This window comes from Sander lucioperca, chromosome 2 (genome assembly GCF_008315115.2).
Source record: "Sander lucioperca isolate FBNREF2018 chromosome 2, SLUC_FBN_1.2, whole genome shotgun sequence".
Lineage (NCBI taxonomy): Eukaryota > Metazoa > Chordata > Actinopteri > Perciformes > Percidae > Sander > Sander lucioperca.
This window is the reverse complement of record NC_050174.1, coordinates 44,750,939-44,775,775: the sequence shown is the minus strand read 5'-3', so window position 1 is coordinate 44,775,775 and position 24,837 is coordinate 44,750,939. Positions and strand designations below refer to the sequence as shown.

The 24,837-nt window shown below is 42.6% G+C and overlaps 1 protein-coding gene across 1 annotated transcript in view; it reads right to left on the bottom strand.

Moving 5' to 3' along the window:
* arrdc1a (arrestin domain containing 1a) overlaps positions 1 to 23,736 on the bottom strand; it is a 29,305-nt gene extending 5,569 nt beyond the window's left edge. The window contains exons 1-6 of the mRNA XM_031300879.2: positions 23,527 to 23,736; positions 19,722 to 19,832; positions 17,823 to 17,873; positions 9,340 to 9,494; positions 5,387 to 5,569; positions 779 to 955 (exon numbers count right to left, since the gene is read on the bottom strand). Coding sequence (XP_031156739.1) covers positions 779 to 955; positions 5,387 to 5,569; positions 9,340 to 9,494; positions 17,823 to 17,873; positions 19,722 to 19,832; positions 23,527 to 23,644 — 795 coding nt within the window. The 5' untranslated portion in view covers positions 23,645 to 23,736. The remainder of the gene's footprint in view (positions 1 to 778; positions 956 to 5,386; positions 5,570 to 9,339; positions 9,495 to 17,822; positions 17,874 to 19,721; positions 19,833 to 23,526) is intronic.
* Positions 23,737 to 24,837: the final 1,101 nt, after the last annotated feature.

Below are 24,837 nucleotides of genomic sequence, written 5' to 3'. Positions count from 1 at the left end.
ATCTGATTGGCTAGAACTCGTTTCATTGGTAGGTGGAAGTTTGATGATTGGTTAAATCCAGCGCATCAAAAACAAATCCCATGTGGACTTTTTAATTTATTTATTTTGCTAAAATAGTCATACGCCAGAAATCGGGCACTAGGCCCGAGTATTTAAGCCCTGCCTTAGTAAGAGCTGCGTTCCTCTCATATGTTTGGTAGGTGAAATCAATTCACTCAAAATAATAAACCGCATGCAAGTTCCCAGTTTTTTTTTTTTTCCTCCTATTCTCCAGAATACTTTAAACCCAGAGACACAATTCTCGTGTAATATTTGGCAGCTGGTTCCCGAGATTAAGCAGTTGCACTGCTGAGAACAGCATTGAGTTAAAAGAGTTAAGGACATGAAGGAAGAAGAATATTCTGTTCTTTCACAGGCTTAATTAGACACTGAAGCCATAACTAATAACCCTCTCCTCTTTTTTAAGGACTTTTGTTTTATTAATTTTTGCGTTTTACATTTATGTTAATGTAATGCATTCAGTTCAGACTTGTGCTGTATATCACAGAAATATTACAGGCCTGACATAGTCGAGATTATCATTGTGACCTTTTTTGTTAAATTGAGGTAGTGTATTCAGACATGAGACCAACATGTATAATTTCCACATTTACAGAGGGAGGTGTATGACTGAAAGGAGCTCTGATGATAGATGTCACTTAAAATGTCAAATGTTTACTCTTTGTCTAACAATCAAAAACATGACAAACAGGAACAGAGGATGAGCATATTATCTTACTTTGACGTAATATTCGATCTTGATAAGTTCACAGCCAGCGAGGGAGGACTGAGGAAGAGGAGGAACAATGATCTGCTCCTTCCACTCCACCTCCTTGCCAGCCTTCACCACACCACCCTCCACCTCTGCTATTGTCCTCACGTCATAGGTGGGCCTCTTCGTCTCATAGGTCACTCTCTGAAAACACACGTGGACATGCAGATTCATAAACTGGACTCAGTAATGTTACATAGTAGAGTTGGGTACCGAACTCTGCACTTTTTTGGGTACCGACCAAATTACGCTAGTACTACTGAGGACCGATTCGCGTTAATTCAAACGGTGCCAAATGTCGGTACCCGAGAGCGCTAGAGCTTTAGCGCGTAACTTTTTGATATTTACGAACGTCCGTTACATTCAAGCCATTGCCAAATTAGTTGCTACAAAGTTAATTAAGACTATCCGCTCCACACAACTCTCTCTGTATTTCTCAGCATGGCTATGTTCAGAAGATTGTGGCGTCCGGTGACTTTCCCGCGCAGAAGCTCGAGTGAAGATAATTACCTCTTCTGAAGAGTCCATCATGTTTTTTTAATCCTTTGTGTCCTCCTTGGCTACTAGCAACTACATGGAGGGGTGGGGGCACATGTGCGATCACGGAAGGCTTGTATCATGTGGATGCGCTGACAGTGTTGTTGTCATTACTTAGAATTGTTCATGGGGGCGACAGACACTACCCAGTATAGCTTTAAGCGCGAGCATCTGTCCTCTCTGCATGTTGACAGAGAGCAGGGCTCTGACATACACACACAAATGCAGAGCTGCTGTGCAGACGGAGCAAAATTACGTCGTCTCTGCATTTTTTAAAGTTGCAGCTAGTCAGTGAGTCCAGGCAATGCTGATAAAGCGGTTGCAAGTATGATCACAGTTTTCAAAACTCCACGCGGACAGCGTTCGCTGCAATGTATTATAATGGAGAGCCTGTTAACGTTACATTTCCTCTGACAGACAGGCACACCAGTGTTTTCTAGGCCTTGGTGATAGACTGACAGGCTGGAGGTTGTAGGGCAACGCAACTTTATTTCTATAGTACAAGTGCTTTACATAAAACTTAACGAGCAGTTAAAAAGATGAAAATAAAAATGGGCTAATAGAATTCTATTCTAATAAAAATAGAATAAGACACAAATACAAGAATAAAAGTTCTAGTGCAGTGTAATAATCCATCCATCTTCTTCCGCTTATCGGGTAGCGGGTCGCGGGGGTAGCAGCTCCAGCCGGGGACCCCAAACTTCCCTTTCCCGAGCCACATTAACCAGCTCCGACTGGGGGATCCCGAGGCGTTCCCAGGCCAGGTTGGAGATATAATCCCTCCACCTAGTCCTGGGTCTTCCCCGAGGCCTCCTCCCAGCTGGACGTGCCTGGAACACCTCCCTAGGGAGGCGCCCAGGGGGCATCCTTACCAGATGCCCGAACCACCTCAACTGGCTCCTTTCGACGCGAAGGAGCAGCGGCTCTACTCCGAGCTCCTCACGGATGACTGAGCTTCTCACCCTATCTCTAAGGGAGACGCCAGCCACCCTCCTGAGGAAACCCATTTCGGCCGCTTGTACCCTGGATCTCGTTCTTTCGGTCATGACCCAGCCTTCATGACCATAGGTGAGGGTAGGAATGAAAACTGACCGGTAGATTGAGAGCTTTGCCTTCTGGCTCAGCTCTCTTTTCGTCACAACGGTGTGATAAATTGAGTGTAATACCGCACCCGCTGCGCCGATTCACCGACCAATCTCCCGCTCCATTGTCCCCTCACTCGCGACAATACCCCAAGGTACTTGAACTCCTTCACTTGGGGTAAAGACTCATTCCCTACCTGGAGAAGGCACTCCATCGGTTTCCTGCTGAGAACCATGGCCTCAGATTTAGAGGTGCTGATCCTCATCCCAGCCGCTTCACACTCGGCTGCGAACCGATCCAGTGAGTGCTGAAGGTCACAGGCCGACGATGCCATCAGGACCACATCATCCGCAAAAAGCAGCGATGAGATCCCCAGCTCACCAAACTGCAACCCCTCTCCACCCCGACTACGCCTCGATATCCTGTCCATAAATACTACAAACAGGAGTGGTGACAAAGCGCAGCCCTGGCGGAGGCCAACTCTCACCTGAAACGAGTCCTTACTGCCGAGAACCCGGACACAGCTCTCGCTTTGGTCGTACAGAGATTGGATGGCCCTGAGAAGGGACCCCCTCACCCCATACTCCCGCAGCACCTCCCACAGTATCTCCCGGGGGGAGACGGTCATACGCCTTCTCCAGATCCACAAAGCACATGTAGACCGGTTGGGCATACTCCCAGGCTCCCTCCAGGATCCTTGCGAGAGTAAAGATCTGGTCCGTGGTTCCACGACCAGGACGGAATCCGCATTGTTCCTCTTCAACCTGAGGTTCGACTATCGACCGAACCCTCCTTTCCAGCACCTTGGAGTAGACTTTACCGGGAAGGCTGAGAAGTGTGATACCCCTGTAATTGGCACACACCCTCTGGTCCCCCTTTTTGAAAAGGGGAACCACCACCCCGGTCTGCCACTCCTTAGGCACCGTCCCCGACTTCCACGCAATGTTGAAGAGGCGTGTCAACCAAGACAACCCCTCACACCCAGAGCTTTAAGCATTTCTGGACGGATCTCATCAATCCCTGGGGCTTTGCCACTGTGGAGTTGTTTAACTACCTCAGCAACTTCCACCAGGGAAATTGACGACAATCCCCCATCATCCTCCAGCTCTGCCTCTACCATAGAGGGCGTATTAGTCGGATTTAGGAGTTCCTCAAAGTGCTCCTTCCACCGCCCTATTACCTCCTCAGTTGAGGTCAACAGCGTCCCATCCTTACTGTACACAGCTTGGATGGTTCCCCGCTTTCCCCTCCTGAGGTGGCGAACGGTTTTCCAGAAGCACCTTGGTGCCAACGGAAAGTCCTTCTCCATGTCTTCTCCGAACTTTTCCCACACCCTCTGCTTTGCCTCTTTCACGGCAGAGGCTGCAGCCCTTCGGGCCCTTCGGTACCTTGCAACTGCCTCCGGAGTCCTCTGGGATAACATATCCCGGAAAGACTCCTTCTTCAGTCGGACGGCTTCCCTGACCACCGGTGTCCACCACGGTGTTCGTGGGTTACCGCCCCTTGAGGCACCTAAGACCCTAAGACCACAGCTCCCCGCCGCAGCTTCAGCAATGGAAACTTTGAACATTGTCCACTCAGGTTCAATGCCCCCAGCCTCCACAGGGATGCACGAAAAGCTACGCCAGAGGTGTGAGTTGAAAGTCTGTCGGACAGGGGCCTCCTCCAGACGTTCCCAATTTACCCGCACTACCCGTTTGGGCTTACCAGGTCTGTCCAGAGTCTTCCCACACCCTCTGACCCAACTCACCACCAGATGGTGATCAGTTGACAGCTCTGCCCCTCTCTTCACCGAGTGTCCAAAACATACGGCCTCAGATCAGATGAAACGATTATAAAATCGATCATTGACCTTTGGCCTAGGGTGCTCTGGTACCAAGTACACTTATGAGCATCCCTATGTTCGAACATGGTGTTCGTTATAGACAATCCATGAATAGCACAGAAGTCCAACAACAAACAACCACTCTGGTTTAGATCAGGGAGGCCGTTCCTCCCAATCACGCCTCTCCATGTGTCTCCATCATTTCCCACGTGCACGTTGAAGTCCCCCCAGCAGAACTCACTCTGAGCTCTTGTTTGGTGCATACGCACAAACAACAGTCAGAGTTTTCCCCCCCACAACCCGCAGGCGTAGGGTAAACTCCAACGTAGCGGCGCTCAGCCGGGGGCTTGTGAGTATCCCCACACCCGCCCGGCGCCTCACACCCTGGGCAACTCTGGAGAAGAAAAGAGTCCAACCCCTATCCAGGAGTATGGTTCCAGAACCGAGACTGTGCGTAGAGGTAAGCCCCACCAGATCCAACTGGTAGCGCTCCACCTCCCGCACAAGTTCCGGCTCCTTCCCCCACAGAGAGGTGACGTTCCACGTCCCCAGAGCCAGCGTCTGCTGCCCGGGTCTGGTCCGTCGAGGCCCCTGACCTTCACTGCCACCCAAGTGTAATAATTATTTGATTTAATAGGTTGTAGGACGGGTTTGGGAGGAGAGAGGGAAGTGTTTTATTTTCTGTGGTGTGTAAAATGTTCTAAATAAATAACAGAATGCTCTAAGTAAATAGGATAAATAGGAATTAGTTTTACAAATAAAATCAATATAATAAATTGACGCCAAGGGTAGGTACGTTGAGATACGGACCCTACGTCGTAGCTTAACGTGCACCTCGCGGCGACGCAGACCCCCAACAACTGTGATTGGTCCGCTTGGCTGTGGCTTGGCAGCGTCGCATTTCCCCCTCTTTAATTCCTGGTTCCCCTTCTCCATAAACAACATGAAATCAAGGAGAGGGTTAACTTTTCCTGCTACAGATTTCCCACCATGGTCAGAAAGCACAGGGGAGACACTTTGTTTCTCTCACTATGGCGTAAGTTCTGCGTGGAGCCTCCGCAGAAGCTTAAATCCCGCTTAAACCTGAACATAACCTGCTCTTCGCAGGTTTGGTCAAAAAAAGTGTTTACCTGCATCAGGCTGGCCGCCATGTTGCCTGTGTTCTTTCCAGACTGGTTGTGGATGTTGGTCAACACCTGGATGATCTGGCCTGGTGTGTAACCCTTCATGTCGGTCTGGGCCTTCATGACCACTGTGCCGGTTTTCACCAGCATGTAGGTGAACTGCTGCGTCACTGCAGATGAACATCTTCCCTGCATGGAGAAGGGCAGTGAAATAACATCAAAGGATTTATCAAGACTGACATTGATACACGTTGGTTAAAGGAACATTTAAATATACTTATTGTTTTCTTTCTGAGTTACATTGCAAGTTAGATAGTGTCGCATTTCCAGACCTTCCTCCACAGTGCTGCGGAGGAGGGTCTGGCTAGTCCACACAGCACTCCAGGATGGGAGAAAAACGTGCTCTGGTTTACTGGCATTTCTTTAAACCAATCACAATCATCTTGGGCGGTGCTAAGCGCCGGACGGAGCCATGGTGCCTCTGCTAAATAGCCTCGGGAAGGAACTTGTTTTGGTGGAACGTGTACATTCAAAAGGTTGTTTTAGTCATGCAACAGAAAACTCAGATTGGACAGATAGTCTAGCTAGATGTCTGGATTTAAGCTTGATTTATGCTTCTGTGTAAAATCTACGCCGTGGCTACATACCTAAGTACATGGAGACACGGACCTACGCCGGACCCTGCTACAGATTTCCCACCGTGGTCAGAAAGCACAGGAGAGACACTTTGTTTCTCTCATTACTACTAATCGCCGTCACTCTCTCGCTTACTCCCTCTACCATACACACACGCCGGCCATTCTCCTAAAGAGATCGACGCAGACAACAACGCACAAGTATAAACTTCAGGCCACTTACGTAGGCTACGGCGAAAGCTGTGCTTGGAGCCTCCACACAACCATAAATCAAGCTTTACCCTGCAGAGATCTGAGGAGCAGTTAACCATAGTCCCCATAAATCCACCGGAGTTTAAAATGACAACACAAAGAAAGCAGAAGCTAATGGACATCCGAAAACGGACATCCGAAAAGAGTGACATCCGGCGGAAGTTCCGGCAGAACGAGAGCAATCCTGGAAGTGGAACGTCTTGGATATAGACTACAAATTAGATGACAAAATGGATAGATATCATTCTCATTGTGCCATTTACCCTGACACACTGGGGTCTGTCCAGAAAATCGACCCGCACTATAGACGGAGACACACAGAGGTGATAGGCTAGGGTGCTAGACCAGACGTCCCGGTTTGACCGGGACAGTCCTGATTTTCAATTGCGTGTCCCGAGTCCCGACAAAAGCCTGTCGGGACGCTAAAATGTCCCGGTTTACACCAACCACTATGAAATTGTCCTGGTTGTCAGCGATTACATAGCCGGCGTGGTCTTATTATAGCCCGGTCATTAACTAAACCCATGTAGAAAGACTAATAAAGTGTCCAGCGTATGATTTTAACAATGTGTGTGTGTGTGTGTGTGCATCAGTCACGGGGGGAACTGAGCAACAGCCCCGACTGCTGCAAAGAGCTGAAAGGATTGAAACAGCAGCAGCTTCAGCGACTTTAGAGTGAAAAAACATTACAGCGTACATTAATGTTAAAATGTATACAGGTTGGCAGGACGGTCTGAAATGTTTTTCACAGTCTTTCGCTGTACGTTTTGTTGGTAAATGTGAGATGTTCGAGTCACACGTCTCATCTTCATATCAGAAACAAGGAAATTAATTTGGCGACGTATGCAAAGTCTGATTTGAACACAACTTGTGCATAATGATGTACCCACCTTACCTAATGCTTTAGTTGATGTGTTGTTCATGCATGAGGTCATGAATGAGAGGCTATGAACTCATGTCAATTCATGATGATTCATAAGATATAAAGGAATGAAGTAATGCACAAATCATGAATTAATTCATGCATGAATTCATAATTCATGTACCCTTACCGTAAAGTGTTACCATAATTTTAGTTCAAGCCTGTGGCAGCAGTTCCAAATAATTCACAGATGCATAATCACAGATGCACCCTCCCCCTAATACTCAACAAAGGGACCCCAGTTCGTCAGGCTGAAGGACTGTTTATCAGAGACTGCGATCTGCAGCACCGGAGCGCCTCAGGGGACTGTGCTTTCACTGTTCCTGTTCACCCTGTGATCTTCTGACTTCAGCTACAACTCTGAGTCATGCCACATGCAGAAGTTTTCAGATGACACTGCTATTGTGTACAGTACAGTAAGTACAGGAACTTGGTGGATGACTTTGTGCAATGGTGCAGGCTCAACAGATGGTTGAGCTTGCACCATTGCACAAAGTCATCCAACCTGAACGCAACAAAGACCAAGGAGTTGGTGGTGGATTTCAGGAGATCTAAGCCACATATGCCACCAGTCTCCATTGAAGGGGTCAATGTGGAGGTGGTCAGCACATATAAGTACCTGGGGGTACACATTGACAACAAACTGGACTGGTCAGCCAACACAGATGCGCTGTATCGGAAAGGGCAGAGTTGGCTTTAACTTCCCGAGGAGGTCAGCTTCAATGTCTGCAGTAAGCTCCTCTGGATGTTTTACCAGTCAGTCATTGCCAGTGTCCTGTTTTATGCTGTGGGGTGCTGGGGAGGCAGCATTAAGAAGAGAGACGCTGGGCGACTGAACAGGCTGGTAAGGAAACCTGGCTCTGTTGTTGGCATTGAGCTGGAGTCACTCACAACAACTGCAGAGAAACGGACCATGAGTAGGATGCTGGCGATCGTGGAGAATGACTGCCACCCACTACACAGCACGTTCTTTAAACAGAGGAGCATGTTCAGTGGCAGACTTCTGTTACCGTCATGCTTGAGGAGGTCCTTTGTCCCCAGGGCCATCCAACTCTTCAGTACCACACAAAGGGGGAGGGGAGAAATGGACTTTTCAGCATGAGCCTGTCTCTCTCAGCCCCTACCACCATTATATCTCTGTCTGCTGTACACCTGACTGTCTTAGGATATATTAGCCCTCCTACACAATCTGGACTCTGGTCATAACATATACATCTTATAATTTATTCCCTCAGGAAGAGAACAATATATAACAGGGCCTGTTATATATTGTTCTTAATGTATATATTTCTTTTCTATCAAGCAATTATAATTCTATTAGGTTTACATTCTTGTCTTTTCATAGTCAGTTAATATTTAATAATAAGCTATTGCACTGATCAATCCCTACACTGTTCTCTTTTGCACTACCACCATTGCACAGTCTACCTTAGCACCTTTAACTCTTTAAATTTCTGAGTGATGCATGTGAGATATATGTGTGTGTATGTGTTTGTTGTGTTATGGTTGTCTAAGCTACTGGATGCCTAAAGTTTCCCTTGGGATGAATAAAGTAAGTAAGTAAGTAAGTAAGTAAGTATCTATCTATCTATCCATCTATCTATCTCGTTTAGTGCCATGCAATAAAAAATATCTTTTCCAAAGTTTTTCACAAGTTCAGTGGGTGCATTTTCCAAAAGAATGCTTTAATTCTGAAAAATAAATTTGGTCCCACACGAAACTCACTCAATGTCCTAACATTATTTCTTAGATATGTAGGCTACATACCAAGAACATTCATGAATATTAACTGAGATACCACATTATGTTGTGAGCAGTAGGCCTACGTGTGCTGTTGGCAAAATTGTGTCTAATCTGTCTGTCTCTATGTCTGACCTGGGCTGGCACATGTTCATGTTAAAAAGCGTGTGCGTGCACGAGCACTACGGTCACGCGCAAAGTGTTCTGGTTTTAGTTCCGGGAAATCTGGTCACCCTATGCTGGGCAGATGGATAAACGGTCACAGATTTTACATTTGTCTTGATGTAGGAATTAAATGAACAAGAAACAATGTTGGTGTGTTTTTTGAACTCTAAAGACCGAGATCAGCCTTGTTCATGTCTAACCAGTCGAGGATTGAACATTTACACACACATCTAATCGTGTCTCACCCATATGTCTGGCACTTCATTCAGGTTTAGAAGGCTTAGCAGGTAGAAAGGTTTCTCTGTGTTGTAGTCCTTGGCGAATCGTGGTGTGTCAATGAAAGCTCTCACTCTGTAAATGATCCTACCATAGTTGCCTTCAAAAGATGTCGGAGCAGAGGCTGTGGGAAAGAAGTCAAATATGTATTAGTTTTATCACATATAGCAAATACAGACAAAGAGTTTGTAATAGAAGAGTTATTGTACAGTTTTCCTTTGCCTTTTTATCTATTTGACTGGATTTTAAGACTTGCGTGGCTGCTCACTAAAAAGTTTGTTAATTAATGAATTACGATAATTGTGCAATTATGGCATTTGACCATTTTATATCATAGAAGAGAATTACTGCTCACACTATATACTATAACAATGCTCTACAGGCACAGATTTTCCTATTCCATAACCTTTCAAAACCTGACAAATGACCAGTTATTTTCCTGACCTTTACATGCAAACAACACTTGGAAAGAAGTGCTTATCCACAGTCTCGGACTCTACACTCTCAAATAAAGGCAAACTGCCAAAGCAATAATCTTTTCTCTGATTAACATTTTCTGGATTGACGCACCCCTTCATTCTTCCATCCTATTCCAAAGAATCTGTCTGGCTACCAAAGCAATAATCTTTAAAACCACACACACACACAGTGTAACTATCTTTGTGGGGACCCGTCATTGACATAATGCATTCCCTAGCCCCTTACCCTAACCTTAACCATCACAACTAAATGCCTAACCTTAACCCTTACCCTAACCATAACCATAACCTAATTCTATCCCTAAACCCAAAACCAAGTCTTAACCCTCAAACAGCCCTTTAAAGTTGTGGGGTCCAACATTTTGGCCCCACAAAGCTGTCCGGACCCCACAAGTATACTGTATTCCCGGTTTTTGGACCCCACGAATATAGTTAAACGAGAACACACACACACACATTTGTTTCACTATCTTTGTGGGGACCCGTCATTGACATAATGCATTCCCTAGCCCCTTACCCTAACCTTAACCATCACAACTACAAATGCCTGGGAAAATTACCGCCAGCAGATGAGTGGCCTTACAAGGGCTAAACACAAAGGCTGGCTGAGTTTTTCAGTGCCCATCATAATCAACCATGGCAACAGTATCTAGACATGAAGTGAGGGACAAGGTATACTGTTCTCCAAGATTTATGACTGTGCCAAAAAACACCAACCAAGTTAAAAAAATGATTTAATGGTTTGTGTATACAAACTTAGGGTGTTTTCACACATGAAAGTCCGGACCAAGGTCCGGACCAAGGTTCATGTTTTTGTTACATTGTATACATTTGATCCGGTAAGTTTTGGTTTCACACTGCAGTTATGCAAGCGCACTAAAGATCTAAACGTGACAAAACTACGTCCTGCCGTCATCACATACGTGAGCTGCGTCTCCAGATACTTATAATTGATTGGTTTGTTGACGGGCTTCCCCGTCCTCTCGTCTCCTCTCTCTGTGTCAGAGTTTTTTCAGGCGACTGCTGCTCTCCCCTACTGCCGCGGCTCTTTTTGTTTTGTTGTGATGTTGAGAAGTAAGACACGGGAACTTTCTTTCTGGAGCATTTATTCAGAGACAAACGGAAACCTACACTGTACATTTACTAGCACTTAACAAATAAACTGCTGATGTATTCTCTGCTCCGATAGCCGACAGCTGTCTGCTCTGAGCGCATTCACCGTCACTCTCTCATGTAGCCTACACACTAAGCACCGAGCTATTCCTTAAAGGAGCTTCCCCGGTCTTGTAACACAAGGAGAGCCTGCCAGAGCTTCTTGTATTTGGTCCGAAAGTCCGAACCATCCAAAAAATGCTTTCACACTATAAACGAACCGGACCATGGTTCAGTTTGGTCCGGACCGAGACCACCTCTTTTTATCGGACCAAAATTTGGTCTTTTGATCCGGACCGTGGTCCGGGGGAGGTTTCACACCTCTAATTTTGGTTCGGATCAAACAAAAAAGTCCGAAAGTCCGGACCAAATGAGGTATATGTGAAAACGCCCTTAAAGTGTGCAGAGTTGTTAAAATGTCATTTAGGACATCACAGCTTTCTAATCTCTAACATAAGACAGAAAAGTTTTCTCATGATTCGACTTAACTTTCTCACTATCTTAAACCAATTTTTAGAAAAATTAGGTAATATTTCATAGTCAATTGTCTCCGTATCCTAGGATAACAAACTCATGTTTCTCGTGTTGTTCTTTAGGAGTCAAACATTTGCTGATGTCATCGGGGAGTGCTCTCACAGATTGCAATGTAATGCGTAAGTGGAACAAACTGACAGCTGCTGACATTCCTCTGTACACATCAGGTGGCCGGTAGTGGTGGTGGCAGATACAAATCTTGATGCTCTACTTTGGAACATTTTCAAGAATTTAGGGCTGCAACCAACTAGTCATTTTCATAGTTGATTAATCTGTCAATTATTTTCTCGATTAAATCGATTAGTTGCTTGGTCTATAAAATGCCTAGAAAAATGGTGAAAAATGTGGATCAGTGTTTCCCAAAGCCCAAGATGACGTCCGAAAGATGTCTTGTTGTCCACAACTCAAAGATATTCAGTTTACTGTCATAGTGCAGCGAAGAAACTAGAAAAAAAAAAAAATCACATTTAACAAGCCGGAATCAGAGAAGTTTGACTTTTTTTTTTTAAATAAAAAAAAAAAAAAGACTCAAACGATTAATCAATTTAAAAGTTGATGATTAATTAAAAAGTTGACAACTAATCAATTAATCGATTAATCTTTGCAGCTCTACAATAATTGTTCTCATTCTGTGCCTCTAAAATAATAAAGATCCAGTCTGTGAAACTGTCACCAAGTGCTGCCATCGAGCAGCGTTTTGGTCGTCTTTTTCAAAACTTTTGTTGCTGTTTCTCTGATGTTTTTGTCATTTTTTGGTGAATTTTTCTGCGCTTCCCACATTATTTAAGCTTTTTCTGACATTTGTCACTTTTTTTTTCAATGTTCTTATATATATATATATATATATATATATATATATATATATTTTTTTTTTTTCAAATAATATAAAATTGAATAAAACACCCAAATTCAATGAAAGTTTGAACCGATCATTTATTTGACTTGTGAAGAGCATTGTATGGAATCATCCACATTATTTTTTGTGACAATTTAGATGAAAAAAAACAAAACAAATTTCTGATATAGAAACTTTTTTTTAAAATGGGTCGAATTTGACCCGAGGACAACAGGAGGGTTAAAGTAGTAACACTTGAAACACTGGCAATAACTGTTACTAAAAGAGATGAGGTGTTTTAGGAGATTCTTCCATGTAAAAACTAGGGCTGGGTGAAAATAATCGATTCTCCAAATAAAATCTCTATGTTTGAGTGATCGGACATCACTTAATAAAATCCCGAAGTCAATCTTTTAAAATATTCCTTTTACCATGGATGTATAACCCACCATACACTTTTTGTGGGTCAGTTCTTAATGTAAACATTAACCTGGTGTATTATAAAACATATGTGAGGGTTGCTTCTTACTTGTACAATTTACAGCATAAGTTCTCTAAGAATCTCTTCTATATCCAAGCACAATTGGTGTTGTAACTGAAATTTCTCTAACCTAATTGATATTAAATTGAACCGTAGATGTAATCAAATTGGGACCTTGTGAATCGAAATCTAATCAGGAAATCATTGGCAATACCCATCCCTAGTAAATTCTGCCAATTTTTCCGCTTGGTTGAACATTAAAAAGGATGGACAAAATAACACATAATATAAAAGGAAATCAAGTAGAACACCAGCAAAAAACTATAAACTGGAAGGAAATTTCAGGTTGTGTACAACTTGGGTCTTATGTTCATACTTCATTGCTTTCAGTTATAACACATTGTATTCACCAAAGCAATTGCTGAGATCTGGGAACACGGCGGCATCACTACAACAAAGTGAGCCAGGTTAAGAAACACAAACAGGAGGATCAGACAGGTTGTTGTATCTTAACCACTGTATTCGGAAGTCAAACTGCAGGAGAGCACTCCAAAATGCTGGTTAAAAAAAAACAAACAACCATTGCACAGGAATAATTACTACAGTAAGTACAGTGTCAAAGTTGAAGCAGGAAGTGTGTCTGTACACGGCAAACTGTGACAACTGATTAGAAATCTTTTTTTCAAAATACTTTCAATTCAGCTACAGCACTCGGCAGGTGTGAACACATGTATCCAAACCATCACCTATAGTGCATCTACCAGCACGCGTTGTGACCCTTTCGGAGTTCTGCGTCGGGGTTGAACGTGTTTCTTTGCATCGTGGTGCATTTACCGCCAGAGCGCTAGGGGGTATGTGGTTTCCGGGGGGGGGGTCAATCGCGAAACTCTTTGTTTACTTGTGCTTTGGTGTGTGCCTCTAGCCGGCATGTGTGTGTGTGGGGGGAGTGGGTGATAGAGCGAGGGAGAAAGTGAGAGGGTGACGCCAACTGTCTTCGGAGCAAGTTGTGACTCTAGAGGCATAGTGAGAGAAACAATGTGTCTCCCCTGTGCTTTCTGACCACGGTGGGAAATCTGTAGCAGGAAAAGTTAACCCTCTCCTTGATTTCATGTTGTTTATGGAGGAGGAGAACCAGGAAATGAGTCGGGGGAAATGCAACGCTACCAAGCCACGGCCGAGCGTCGTGCCTGTCCGCAACGTGTAGTTACATTTTTGGAGAGGTACACGTCAGGCTACGGCGTAGGGTCCGGCGTAGACGCAGAGGGGTCTGCGGGGGTACGCCGTCGATTCTACGCACGACTATAAAACGGCCTTAAGGTGCAGCACCCAAGCTGTTTTGTGCACCACCTAAGCCGAAAGAATGTAAAATCAATGTGAGCATCAAAACTAACCAAATGGCTTTTCTTAGATCTAATGATTGTAGTCGGTCCCCAGTGGACTTCTTTAGCAAGTATTGTCCTTAAGCTTTTTGAGTGTTATTTATAGATTATGTGCTCTAGCTTTTCCAACGTTTTAGACACAGATATGTAATAAAAAGGTCAAAAATGATGTGAAATTGCATATGTTTCAATTATTGGAAAAACATCACATTTTCTTGAGAGAGGACGCCTATTTTGTTTTTGTTTCCCTGTCCTTTAACGCCCTGTAACATAATTTATGTTAGTCTGTGTTGATTGTATCCCTCAGGTTGCCATAGGAGAGAAGGGCGGGGCAGAGAGCCCCGGGAAGAAAGAGAGGAGTGTTAATGAAGCATTTGGCTGGTGTTCCACTGAATGCTCTGTGTGTGTTCAGTTCTCTTATAAAACCTAGTTAGGCGAACTGTTTACAACAGCCTTTTAAAGCACTGATCAGGAGCAGCGCTCCTAAATCCCGGGACCCGTGGTCTATTTTTGCACCGCTCGCTCCGACCCGCAGCAGCGTTAAAACTGCCCACTCCCGCGAGATTTGTGTTGTGTCCTGTGGGAACCCAATCCCAATGCAGACCTCTACCTAAAGCCTTAAATCAGAGATAACAGGTACTACGACCGTGGTTATCAACTTGCTCGGTTAACCCTGAAGGCTTTCTTCAGGCTCTCTGCGTGTTCTCATAAAAGGGGGCGTTTAAAGCTTAATTTGAATCTTCTGCGCACACGGGTGCCTGGGTAGCTCACCTGGTAGAGCAGGCGCCCATATATAGAGGTTTACTCCTCGAAGCAGCGACTGCAGGTTCAACTTCTGCCCTTTGCTCCATGTCATTCCCCCTTTCATGTCTTCAGCTGTCCTATATATAATAAAGGCCTAAAATGCCCCCCAAAAAATAATCTTAAATCTTCTACACACAAAATGAACCGATCGCATGCCGCTTACTAAGGCAATATATGATAATAATAATATTTATTTTACAACTCAATGCAGACAGCTGCTCATTCTACAGCTCTACACTCAAATAAACTTGATGCAGCAGAGTTAAATGTTATACTCAAGGTGTGACACTGTCCCATAATGAAGGAGAGGTGGAACTCGCTTTAGTTTTTGACAAATTAAAGAGAAATTAATTTTATTGATTGAATATTATCTGTAATAAATACCAATAGACTAATCAAATGAAATTTCTAAATCTGTGTTCTATAGCTGCAATATACCAGCAGTGTAAAACGGACGTCAGCGAATCAGGACCGATAACATTATCGTAATAAGTAGTAACACAATGGCTTGAAGGAATTTTACCACATTTCATATGCAAGTAAATGTCAAACTGATTTAATAATATAGTGAACTCTAAATGTGAACATCATACTGATTAATAATATAGTAGTCTGGCTCAACGAATCTACATTGCTGGGAGAAAGCCGTGACCCTCCCCTCTCGCTATCTCTGCTATTGGAGGTTATCGCTGACCAGGATGGTTGTGATTAGTTTAAAGAAATACAAACAAGCCAGGGTGTTTTTTTCTTCTATCCCAGAATAGATAAGCGGTGTAGCCAGACCTTACTCCAGCGCTGACACAGCGTTGTGGAGATAGGTCTAACAATGCAAGCAAGACTAATAATAATACGGTTATCTCTGATTAGGGCTTCAGGCTTTGTCAAGCCAGCTAAGGCAGAGAAACCCTGGCTCTGTCGAACTTGCTTTGTGGTAAAGTCCTCTGGTCACGCCTTTTTACTGATGTCAGATCTCAGTAATTAACTTGGTGAGTAAACTATGTAACAGGTTTGGGCTGATGACAGGGGGAAAATAGTAGGGCAGCAATCAAAGAGAGTCAGCTTAAAGATTAACAGGGTTTTCATTTAACCTAACCCAAAGTCTTAAAATCTCACTATAATCTCACTATAACTGGAAAAAAAATCAAAAACTACCCTAGCTGGGCTGCTAGTTGGCTAGGGTGGTTCAAAATGCAAACAAAGGTGTGTCCTAGGGAGAGAGCCTAAGAGCTCCTTACTCTCAGCCAAAAATAACTTTCCAATTGTTCTCCCATGCTGAGGAAGTCAGAGTGGGTGGAGCCACCTGGCAGGAATGTACAGTATGCTTCCAATTACGCTGGCCCTGATTACCCCACAGTTAATATTGTTACTGACATAAGGCTGATTCATAGTACGACATAGGCTCTACACAGAACCTACATAAGTGGCCTGTGCCACTTGTGAGTATTTACAGGTGTGTCTGCGTCGATCTAGCGTATCTCTTTAAGAGAATGGCAGAGCCGGTATGTTTGGCAATTCTATTTGTGTAGCACCTTTCATTAGATGTAAACCCAAAGTGCTTAACATTAAAAACAGCATAAACATTAAAAACAGGGGGAGAGATGTGTTTTCAAATGTGTTTATTAGGATAAACCCCTTGAGATGTATCATCTAGTTTTCGAGGGTGAGTGTGAGAGTGGCTGGGATTAGCTCCTGAGCCAGTACCAACAAAGTGTCTCCACTGTGCTTTCTGACCACGCTCGGAAAGCTGTAGCAAGAAAAGTTTAACTCTCTCCTGGATTTCATGTTGTTCACGGTAGGGATGGATCGATTATAGGCCTTGGCCAATTATCGGGCCGTTTTTTGGCAGTTTGCAGATCTGTATCTGTGTTTTATTTGCCTGATAACCGACAAAGTTAAAAAGTAATAAGTTAAAAACTGTGCTACTTTGGTTCCGCTACAGCTCTGTGTCTGTCCCTCTGCTTCGGTTTCACTCACCACCGAGTCTGACTTAATGTCCCGCCCACAACACAAACTATCTTTTACTGTGTATTATGTTGAAAGTTTCTAATTTATTAAATAATTACTTAAAGCATTTAAACAAAATTTTGTGTTGGAGTTTGTAACATTCCAAAATCTCATATCGGCCTTGAAAAAACAGCATCGGTTGATTCCTAGTTCACGGAGGAGAACCTAGAAATGAATGGGAGGAAATGCGACGCTATCAAGCCACGACGAAGCGGACCAATCACAGCTGTTGCAGCCACGACGTAAAAATTACATTTCTGTGGAGGTGCACGTCAGGCTATGGCATAGGGTCCGTATCTACAAGTACTTACATGTACCTCCGGCGTAGATTCAACGCAGAATCATTTATCAGGCTATAGGCTAAAGGTTCCGTAGAGCTGACATTACACATGGTCATTGGAGCCATTGTTAATATAAAAATTATTGATTAGAGCGGCTCAAAAGTGTAGCAAATTGAATGGTGAACCTACAATTGTCAAGTGCAAAGTACTGCCTTTGTATAATAAGAGGGGCTGGTTCAAACAACTACTGAAAACCAGTGCAATGTTTCACACAACACTCATAAGCCCCAGTGAATGATGGGATAAGAGCCCCGTCCTCACTGGGTAAATATCACCATGCCAGGACATGTCTGTCTGTCTGTCTGTGCACACACACACACACACACACACACACACACACACACACACACACACACACACACACACACACACACACACACACACACACACACACACACACACACACACACACACACAAAGTGTTCATCACTCGAAGCTCCTACCTGGTATGAGAAACTTGAAGGGATAGGTTTGCTCTCCCTGTATCAGGGTTCCTGTACGGGACACAGAGAGCACAGATAACATCTGTCAGTGGAAACTGAACCAATCACCCTACTGTTTCCCACCAGCAGATGTGCCTCTGGGCTGCATGCATTATCCACACTGGAAAATGGAAACCTTCACTACTACATTCTTTGTACTTCAATTATTTTTACCACACTACTGTTTTATCTTTACATCGTGGGAAAAATGGGGTCTAAAATCTTTGACTTTGTGGATAGTTTTTTTTCACCTTGTGTATTGTGACATTTTCTGTGGTAAACCAACTCACAAGCAAGTGTTTATTTCGTTATTTTTCAACCCATTTTCCCATGCATCGGTGTCTAACTGACTAATGTGAACAAAAATCTTTGAAATTGGTCCAGTATTGAGCGAGAACGCTGTAACTGGCAGCTGCGAACCGGGCTGCGATGTAACCCTATTGGACAAATGTGCAGCAATTTTGTCTACTAAAAGTGCTGTTTTGGCCACTGACAGGCTCAGGTTGTTATTCTAAGTGTCCTTAAGATCCTTTTTGTTTTGCCTAACGCACCAGACCCCATTTAAATAAACAATACTTTTAGCGTGTATAGAGCCAGCATATTTCCACATGCAAATGAGTGTATTAAGGGTTTATTTCAACCTAGTCTCGTATTGCCAGACCTATCTTCACAGCGCTGTGGAGTAAGGGTAGCCCCTCCACACATACACTCCTGGATAGCAGAAAAAAAACGCTCTGGCTTGTTTGCATTTCTTTAAACAAATCACAATCGCCTTGGGCAACGCTAATCTCCGGTCTCAGAGACGGTGGATCTGTACATTGGTCTCGGAAGGAACTTGTTTTGGTGGAACATTTGCACGCTGCTAAAGAAAACGCCACCTAAAATATTTAATGAAGTTAACTGTTCACACAATACAGTAACTTGAGCTATTTAAATTAGCTGGATACAAGGTTAAACACAATTTGCTCTCAGGGTATCGCCGTGTGTATTTCAATTGGCCCCAAAACGTCCCAGTTAGAGAGTAAATGCCGTAAACATATTCTTTGTAAATCTTTACAATCATTCCCTGAAAGAACCAAACAGGCCCGCCTTGTTCAGATCCAAATTCGTTTTCAGCAGGTAGCTTGCTAGCTCAGAGGTTATGGTTGTTGTTTACCAAAAAGGCCGGAGTTTAGAATGGCAACGCAAAGAAAGCGGAAGGGGAGTGACATCTGGCAAACTATCCGGTAAATTAACCGTCTAGACTAATTTTAACCAAACCAGAGCGGTGACTGTTGGAACAGTGGAAAGACGAACCAAGATGGCTTTTGATTATTTTATTTCTGTCGACTTTGAATGAAGTGCATTTTAAGATTATAAAATTACTGTTTATTTAAATGGAGTCTGGTGGGTTTGGCGATTGTGATTTCGGGGATGTTTCATGTTAAAAAAAGTGTCAAAATAGATGTTACTCTTTCACAAAAAGGTTGACCTCTGTAGGGATCATTTCCATAATGTTGTCAGACACTTAGAATAATAATCTGTTTTGTAGACGTAAATTGAAGGTGTGCAATTGCCCATTAATGTTGCATTGCAGCTTGTTTCGCCGTTGCCCACTGCAGCAGTCTCGCGTAATACTGGACCAATTTCGAAGATTGTTGTTTCCATCGGTCACTGAAACACAGAAATATAGGAAAATAGGGTCCAAAAAAAACAATGTTACCCTTTAAGGCCAATTGAGCTCTCTAATCTGTGACTGGACACTTGCCTCTACATGATCTTTGATGTGGTAAACTGCACCTATCGGATACTGATAACAGGAAAACCAATAACTCTTTGGATCAGTTTTGTAGTTAGCGTTGCAATTGTTCGGCAGCGTACCTTTGTCTGCAACAGAGATGGTACTGTTGAAGTACTGCTCCTCCTCAGACCATGCCGTCTCATTTATCTTACTGGTGATGCCACAGAAACCATTGCAGTTCACTTTGATTGCTGTAAATAAGAATGCACAGACTTTAGGTTTTAGCCACAGAGAATTTTTTTTGTGATTAACATTTTAAAACAACATACAGTTACACAAAGAATGTTTTAAGTAGCTGCAGCAAAAAACCCTTCTCAAAAGCAAATCATGTAATTAGTCAATCATATCTCTCTGGTGTGTGGGTCTGTGTGTGTGTGTGTGTGTGTGTGTGTGTGTGTGTGTGAGAGTCTGTGTGTGTGTGTGTATTGCGTTTCTTAGACAATCAACTTGGGTGACATCAGACAAACATACAAAATGTATGGATCAGCGTATGATGATTATTCATTATAAAGTTTGAGGTCCATGCAGACAAAACTAAATGGGGAGGGCGCTGGAATATGGCCTTAAAATACAGGCGGAACCCGGGAGAAATGGGAGTGGGGGCAGTATATGTCCACATCAACACATTTGTAATCCTTTTTTAACTTTCCAAAATTTAAAAAAACTTTTCAGTCTAAAACACTATAAAAATACAAATGCTTAACAGTCCATTAGTAACCTCATCTTACCCATTGTATACAAAGTGAACCACAATGACATATTTGATTTTAAATGCAATGTCAATATTTGCCAAGTAATACTCCTCAGGGCCCAACCCGCTTAATAACCCATCAGTGATTCACACTGTTGGAAGGGGAGAGAGTTTGTTTCCTGTTTAAAGCTGACAGTCAAACCCGCTCTACCTGAAGGAAGGAATGTACACAGACTGGAGGCACTGTCATTCAAACATAAACACACAAACACATAAAAGCTGCTCTCAGCATGTCAAAAGATACAAAACACGAGAGAGAGAGAGAGAGAGAGAGAGAGAGAGAGAGAGAGAGAGAGAGAGAGAGAGAGAGAGAGAGAGAGAGAGAGAGAGAGAGAGAGAGAGAGAAAAAACACGAGTATGATCTCAAGGAGAAACTTAATAACTTTGATAATTAGTAAGTAGGTAAGTACTAAAAAGTATCTAAAGCCTATGAGAAATGGGCACTCAGGCTCCAGCACATACACAGTATCATGTTAAACAAGACTAGGCTGAAACCTAGTATATGGCTGGACTGTGCATGGCATACGACAGATATGAATTGAGCAGCAGTCAATGAGTAGAACCACTGTAAAGGCAGAAACATGGTCCATGCAAGTACGTAAACGCAAATGACAACGCCTGGCATAAAACGCGCATCACACTAAAAGCACAAGCTTTAAGACATTGGATTGCAAACTAACAGACCACATAAGCATCGACATATGGCCCCTACAAAGAACTACAGTAGGCTCATATAGTATACTGTAGGTCACATGTCACAGAAAGGACTATAGGCTACAGTATAACCCTTCGAGGTAGGGCTGAAGTTATCATTGAGGTCATGTCTTCTGAATTTTTTTCTTCCTGGGAATTTAAAGGTTTTCAGAACTGAAGGGAGTTTACATTTTATATTGGTGGATATTTTATCGGCTGATTCCAGTATGTAGTTTATTTAATTTCATTCTCTCTTTTCTGTGTCTCAAGTTTCTATCTTACAAACCCCAATTCCAATGAAGTTGGGGCATTGTGTAAAACGTAAATAAAAACAGAATGATTTGAAAATCCTTTCCAACCTATATTCAACTGAATACACTACAAAAGATATTTAAATGTTCAAACGGATAAACTTTGTTTTTTTGCAAATATTCACTCATTTAGAATGTGATTTTGAATTGAATATAGGCTGGAAATGATTTGCAAATCACTGTATTCTGTTCTGTGTATTTACGTTTTACACAACGTCCCAACTTCATTGGAATTGGGGTTTGTAGATTAAATATAATTTCGTAAGATTGTAGGTCATTAAATAACAGTTTCATCATTTTCCCACCAATTGTTTTTCATTTCTGACAGTGTGCTGAGTCACTGTCCAGTGAAAACCATGTATCAAATTTGGAGATCTGATTTTTTACTAATAAAACTTAAAGATTATGTATTCTTTTATCCTCCTGAGACCCAGCCCATTGACTTGTGTCCACTGTAGTGGACATTGGAGTTTCATCCCTCTCTTTGGAATCTTTTGTGCAAGTCTCTTAATTCCTGCTGTACTGTACAGAGGACATCCTGGGCTTTTCAGTGATATGTCATTTGATTGGCTGGGAGGCTGGGAACCGCCTCTATCTTTCAATCCAAAATGGACTACATAGGAACAAGCACATTTTATGGAAAGATGAGAGGTGAGTCAAATATGTTTTGTCTATGGTTTTGTTTCTATGATAATCATATATTTTCTTGTTCATTAAGGTGTTAGGAATCATATATTTAGTTCTGATAGCAACTAAATTATGTGTCTTTGGAAAAATTGGCTATTTTATGAATGTCAATTATAGTGGACATCAGGACTATCTTCATGTAAATAATGACTCCACATTGTCGTAGGAAACAGAACTGAAGCAGAAAGAATTATTCATCAAATAGTTGAGAGAGATTCAGATTTGGAGTTGTCAGATGATGAGAGAGATGAGGATGAGTTTCATCCAGTGATAGAAGACAGTGATGAAGAAGAGGAAGACGATGCAGAAGGCTCAGCTGAAGGGACAGATGCAGACACAGACACAGATACAGACAGGGATGAGCAGGAAACTCGTCGCCCACTGTGGGCCAGGAGTAACATGTATGTTTGATGCAGTTCAACAATTATAAATTTAACTGCATTGAGTATTTAAACTGTTATTACCTATCATTTATTATCATTTTTTCCATCATATCAGATTTGCCCCTGGGTTACCTGGGCTTCCTTTGTGTCAAGATGATCCTACAACATGTGCAGACTGGAGTCCAATTGAATACTTAATAGTAAAGATATTCTCGCAAAATGCAAGGAAAAGGATTCAAAATGATAAATGTATCTATTTTGTAATCAAAATGTCTGTATTCTTGGATAATGATCACTCTACAGCCCAAAATGTATGTATTCTTGGTTAATAAAACTTTATAATCTGGTAAAATTTATATCTACCAAATTTGTCTCTTTTCGTACTCAAATGATCCTGTTGTCCACTACAGTGGACATGCTGTAAAATAAAAATAAAAAATTAAAATTAAAATGTGTAAATTGTAAGATGTTTTTTTTAACCCTAAACAGGTATGGAATCACAAAAAATATGATTAGGAAAAAAATTATTTTCCTTGGTCCTCTTATGGGTTGAGAAATTTCTCCTACTTCTTAGACTAAATAAACCATTAGGTAGGAGTTTATTTTTGGTGTGTGGTCAAATATTTCTGTGGGAGGGGAGACTCGTGATCTCAGTATTTAAAAAAAAAATCCCATTTATGGCCCTGTCTCTAGGGTTATGATACTGGAAGAAAAATCAACCTATTACTCTATTATGTCCCATTAAAATCGCTCACTGAAACCCAGATTCAATCTGTAAGAATATTACAGAAACATTATAGTGAAGTGCTGCAGGTAATGACTTACAATGCCATAAAAAGCCCACTTTGAACCCATAACTACCAGAGACTATCATATCAACATTAAAGTGATTTTCATATCACATAGACTATTTCCACAGTAGAATGATAGTGTGAGAGGCCTAATTTACAGCCCGTGTTATCTCGGCTAAAACCCTTACTTCCTTGTTTAGCGACGGCGGCTTTTGACCAACAGGTGCGCAAATGTTGGCGGAATAACCGCAGTGTTAGCAGACTCTTACCTTTACACTGCAGCGGCTGTCCCAGTTTGAATCTCACGGTTCCAGAGATAGACTCACCCGGAGCGTACACCACTTTGTTTTTGTCAAACTTGATCTCAAACTCCTGAAGTTTGCCCATGTTTCCCCCGATCCACAGCGAGACTGAAGCTCACCTGTTCGCACAAACAACATGAGCATTTCCGACTCTCTATCCCCGCCCCTTCGCGTGACGTCACGGACCTCTCCAAAATGTCTGATACATGTGTTTATATTGACATCACGTTGAAAACTGTTAATTGTGATGTGTAATAATCATTTTTCAAATGCTCAGGCATGAATGTTTCCAACTTTCCCCTAAATATGTTGAAAAATAAAAAGGGTAGGCTACCAGCTACATGCGGTGGGGCAACAGCATGCAGAACGTTTTATTGCTTGTAGTTTTTCTCCACTTTAAGGACACCCATTAGTGCACTGCATCTTGTTGCACTTCCAGTGACAGATTAAACCGATTTTTATTTTTTTAAGATTATTTTTTTGGGGGCTTTTCCCTTTATTTGTGGCGACAGTGGATATACAGGAAAGGTGGGAGAGAGATGGGGGATGACACGCAGCAAAGGGCCGCAGGTCGGACTCGAACTCGGGCCGCTGCAGAGGACTCAGTCTACATGGGGCGCACGCTCTTGTGAGCTAGAGGTCGGCCCAACGAGTTGCGACCCCCGAGAATATATGGTTGGTGACGTATTTTCATTTTTTTCCCACAACCATCTGGTGCAGCAATGGTTCCCAACCAGGGCCACATGTAACATATAGGGGTACTTCCGCAGTTGCTAGAGGGTACATGGGAAGATTAAACTGTAGGCCTATAGCTCAACTAATTTGAAAACATATGAATTACCATTTGATTAAATTATATCCACATATTAACATTAAGTCAACTGTTACACATGAACACTATGTGCTGCAGTTATGTAAGAGTGTGTGAAAACTAGTTAGCAAGCAAGCACAGAAGTTTAAACAGGTAGCCTAAAAAATGACTAAAGTTCAAATGATTAGCTAAAGTATGGAAAAACTGTTAAAATAGTTAGCTGAACTGTTAGTAAAGCAAGTAATGTTAATGGATAAAGGGTTGAAACATCCAGCTTCACACCAAGTAGTTGCTTAGTATAGTAGTAGTTCGATTCCATCACTGTTACATTTTAAATAAACATAAAATCTTAAACTTTGTTAATTTTGTTAATCTTAAATACATAAAGCTGTTTTTTAAATGTTTGACTGGACTTGCACCTGAGCCACTTTGTAAATTTGTGAACAGGCTGGAATCCTCCAGATCCA